Below are 4,241 nucleotides of genomic sequence, written 5' to 3'. Positions count from 1 at the left end.
ATCCCTTAACATATTTCTTATAATCTAGAAAGATGTATTGCTTGGACTTAGGATCAAGTTTTGATCTTTCATCACCATGTACAAGCACATAAGTTGGACATTTAAAAATTGTTAACTTATTTAAGTCAATTGCATTAGTTGTTCACACTTCTTTAAAACTTACATCTCAAAGATGCCCGTGGTAATCTATTGATGAAATAACTGTCCATATTCAAAACTTCTGCCCATAAACTTGTAGGAAGCCCTACATTCAATTTCAAGAATTTTTTCTTCTCAGCAATGAATTTATTAATACTTTTTTTCACACCATTTTGTTCTGGTGTCTTAGTACAATAAAATACCTCTAAATACCATACTCCTTACAAAATTTCTTAAACTATATATTTGTGTACTCTATACTATTTTTAGACCTAATAAACTTGATTTTTTTACATGTCTAGTTCTCTACATCCGCTTTTCATAACTTGAAATTGGGAAAGACTTTAGATTTCTGTTTCAAGAAATAAATCTAGACCCCATACGTCAAAATGCACATAATTAAGAATTCTTTCTATATCGTGCTTACCAGCTGCAAAGCTAACTTTAGTCTGTTTTCCAAGAACAGAAAATTTTCAAAAGTCTAACTTACAACTCTTTACACCTTTATGCAATTCAACCATTCCATGCTGATCATATGCCTAAGACAAAAATGTCATAATTTTGTAATATCATCATTTGACTCAACAAAATGATCTTCACCTACAATTATACTCCCAACAATGTATAGATATTCTCTTTGATTCGTTTTCCTTTCATAATAATCAATGCGCCTTAACAAATTTTAATGATTTTTCGATCCTCATCCATTTTATGAGAATATCTATTTTATGTAAGTAATTAACGAGATAATTATTTTCTTCATTTCAGGTATAATAGTACGGTCATACATATTAATTTTGACTTCACCATGCCAATAATACTAAATCATCTATTGTCACCTAAGTGAATAAAACCAAAATTACCTGACTTGTATGAACTGAACAACTCTTTGTTAGGCGTTATGTGATGAGAACATCCCGAATTAAGAGTTTATGCATCTTTGAATTAACAGTTTATAATTGAAAGTACATCACCATTATTCTTATTTGAGTCGTCTTTCTAGACAATGTTCACTGACTTAGAAGATTCAACATCATTAATTATCTTTAGACAATTTTTCTTTATATGACCCGACTCTCTGAAATTATATGTCCCGACTCTTTAAAAGAGTCAACAAAACGTTGTTGGCTAAAAAAGCCATCACAGAACCGTCAGGGTCGTCCGGGTGGGGCCCGGTTCATTTAGCAGCGGTCGCAAGACATACTGAAGTCTTGCGACTCCTCCTCGTTAAAGGAGTCGTTGTCGATGTAGTCACAAACAAATATTCAAATCGCCCTCCACCTAGCGGTGTCAGGGGGCGACGTGACTGTGTGAGACTACTTCTTGCGAATGGAACGAGGACAGATATACGACACTTCGGAGACAACGACACTTTTTTACACATAGCGGCCGTCTCTGGAGTGGAGCACATCGTGAAGATTCTTCTTCACAAATTCGCGAACAAGGACGTAAGGAATAGGAAAGGGAAGACGACGTACGACGTGGCAGTAGTGAACGGACACAACAAGTTATTCGATTGTTTACGTTTAGAAGACAATTTATGTACGGTTGCACGTAAAGGAGACGTGAGAGCAATTCACAAGCTATTAGAAAACGGGGCTTTGATTAATATAAAAGATCAGAACGAATGGATGGCTCTTCATAGAGGGGCGTTTAAGGATAGGATTGAGATGGCGCATGTGTTGATTGAGAAATAAATTGAGTTAAATGTGCGCGATGAGGAAGGGTATACAACTCTTCATTGCGCGACGGAAGCAAAGAAAGTGGAGTTAGTTGAATTGTTGATTAAAAAAGGGGTCGATATTGATGTGGCGGCTAAAGCAGGCACGACCGCTCTACAAATCGTAGAGTCTTTACATTACAAGGGAATCTTGAGATTGCTTGTGAGTGGCAATGCGGTTAATAAAGGGTATTTTGGGAAATTGAAAGGAGATAGAGAGATTAATGTGGGGAAGATGATGATACGCCAGAGTAAGAGGAATTTAAGAAGAAGCTTTGATCGCTCTTCGACGGTTGCGTTGAAGGTTTTTCAATGAGAACAAATATTTTGTGGTTTGTGATATAAAATGCAAATAATATATAGTTATCATATATTTAAATTGAAGTAGTTTTTTTACATTTAAAGTTAAAAGATTATAAAAAAAATTAAAAAATGGTTATTTGGTTAGAGGAATGATAAACTCAACGAAAGTAAGTCCACGAATCCGACGTGGCCTGTCAGGTTGTTCACGTTCCGAAACTACTCATTTCGGGTCCCGAAACCGGAAGAATTTTTTTTTGTCCTGAATCCTAAATGGCCATTTCGGGACCCGAAATGAGCGTTTCGGAACATTTTAAAGCCATTTCGGGACATTTTAAAAATTTTCTCTCTCCTACCTACATGGCATTCGTGGACTTACTTTTGCTGATTTTTTTTTTTGTTGAGTTTATCATTTTTCATTTGGTTATAAGTTAATTATAAATCTTGTTTTATGAAAATGAAAGTTAAGATATGATCTTTTATAAGTTATTTAAATATTTAATTAATTAAATTATTAAATATTTTAATTTTATAAAATAAAATAAAATATTTTAATATTTTGATTAATAAATTAAATAAAAAATATAATATATAAAAAAAATTATTTATATATTTTTTAAAGAGTCAATTTTTTTTAATTCAAAAATATGTTACCTGCAAAATTAATTTGCAAATAATAAAATATAAAGTCTAAACAATCAAATGTTAAATCTATACATAAAATAATATATCTTTGTAAAAATAAAAATTACAATAATTGGTGACTCCAAATACGAACTCGTTTGAGTTTCATAAGAATGAGTAAGGAAGTAGAAAAAGCCGAACAAACCAATTTAGTAGTGTCGAGAAGAATCACTACAAAATATTTTGAGCGGCAATGAAAGTTGTCTTTGTTTATGGGTTGATAAGCAATGCAGAAAAAAAGTTATGAGAATGTCAATTGATAACTGATCATCTATATATATATATTCAAAATAATAATAAACACATAAAAAATAAGTGATGATAAATATAAGAGGTTAATCAAATGAGATCATTTCAAATAATTAATTATTGAACAAATGAGAAATAATTATTGTACTGACAATTTTATTCATTTACTACTAAGAAGAGAATGAACACAAACTCGAGAAAATATCTTCATGAATACATACTCGAGAAAAGATAATCAGAATAGTCAGCAAGTATAAACAACAAATGGCCCATAAAAAGTTGAAAGTATTATTCATAGTGTTCTAAATTTCGCTAGGTGCCAGTCGGGCGCTCGACTAGGGCCTAGCGCCTAGATGTTTAGATGGGGCCTAGGCGAGGCCTTGGCGGAGTATTGAAATTTAATAATAAATTTGTAACTAGTTATAAAAATCAAATAGAGAGCAACACCAAACAATTTAAATATGTAATTACAACTGTTAATGATCAATTCCAAAATTCTAAAATGAGAATAACAGCATTCCAATCATTTCAACAATCACAAAATTTGATCCAAATTTCCAAACAAAATTACAAGTCTACAATCATACACCAAAATTTAAAAAAAATAAATCAAATTCTACTGTCTAAACATCACCACAATAGGCATAATATAATATAAAATAACATAATAATAATAATAAAAAGTTAACCACTCACTAACAAGGTTCAGGTTCTGATTGATGTAGACAATTCACTGGCACGTTCAAGATCTCATCATGGGGTAGAGGGTAGAGGGTAGAGGGGTCAGTGGGTAGGGTCTAGGTAGCATTTAGAAGTTATTTTAGTTAGAAATTAAAAAAAAAATGGGTTGGGTTCCCGAGTTGTTAGCTTAGATGCCCATGTGCGCCGAAAAGGCGACAGAACAATTTTTTCAAACGAATAGAGACTTTTCGGTGCGCTAGACTAACGTCAAGCGCCTAAGCGGCGCCTTGGCGGACGCCTAGACCGAAATTTAGAACACTGATTATTTGAATTATAAAAATCTGAGATGACAATTCTGATTTAAACATAACGTCAAATCGAATAAAATATAATACTAATTCAAATCTGATGGTAGAAATAGAAATGAAACCCTTCAATATTCACCTTAGGGGACAAGATACAATTATTT

At 32.5% G+C, this 4,241-nt stretch overlaps 1 protein-coding gene across 1 annotated transcript; it reads left to right on the top strand.

Annotated features, from left to right (window-relative positions):
• Nucleotides 1-1,226: 1,226 nt before the first annotated feature.
• Nucleotides 1,227-2,174, top strand: LOC124913006 (protein VAPYRIN-like). Its single transcript, XM_047453632.1, has 2 exons — nt 1,227-1,817; nt 1,860-2,174. The coding sequence occupies exons 1-2, from the start codon at nt 1,227-1,229 to the stop codon at nt 2,172-2,174; spliced, it is 906 nt and encodes a 301-aa protein (XP_047309588.1).
• Nucleotides 2,175-4,241: the final 2,067 nt, after the last annotated feature.

Source organism: Impatiens glandulifera, chromosome 8, assembly GCF_907164915.1.
Source record: "Impatiens glandulifera chromosome 8, dImpGla2.1, whole genome shotgun sequence".
Taxonomy (NCBI): Eukaryota; Viridiplantae; Streptophyta; class Magnoliopsida; order Ericales; family Balsaminaceae; genus Impatiens; species Impatiens glandulifera.
The sequence above is the reverse complement of the archived record's forward strand: the minus strand, read 5'-3'. Positions and strand labels throughout refer to the sequence as shown.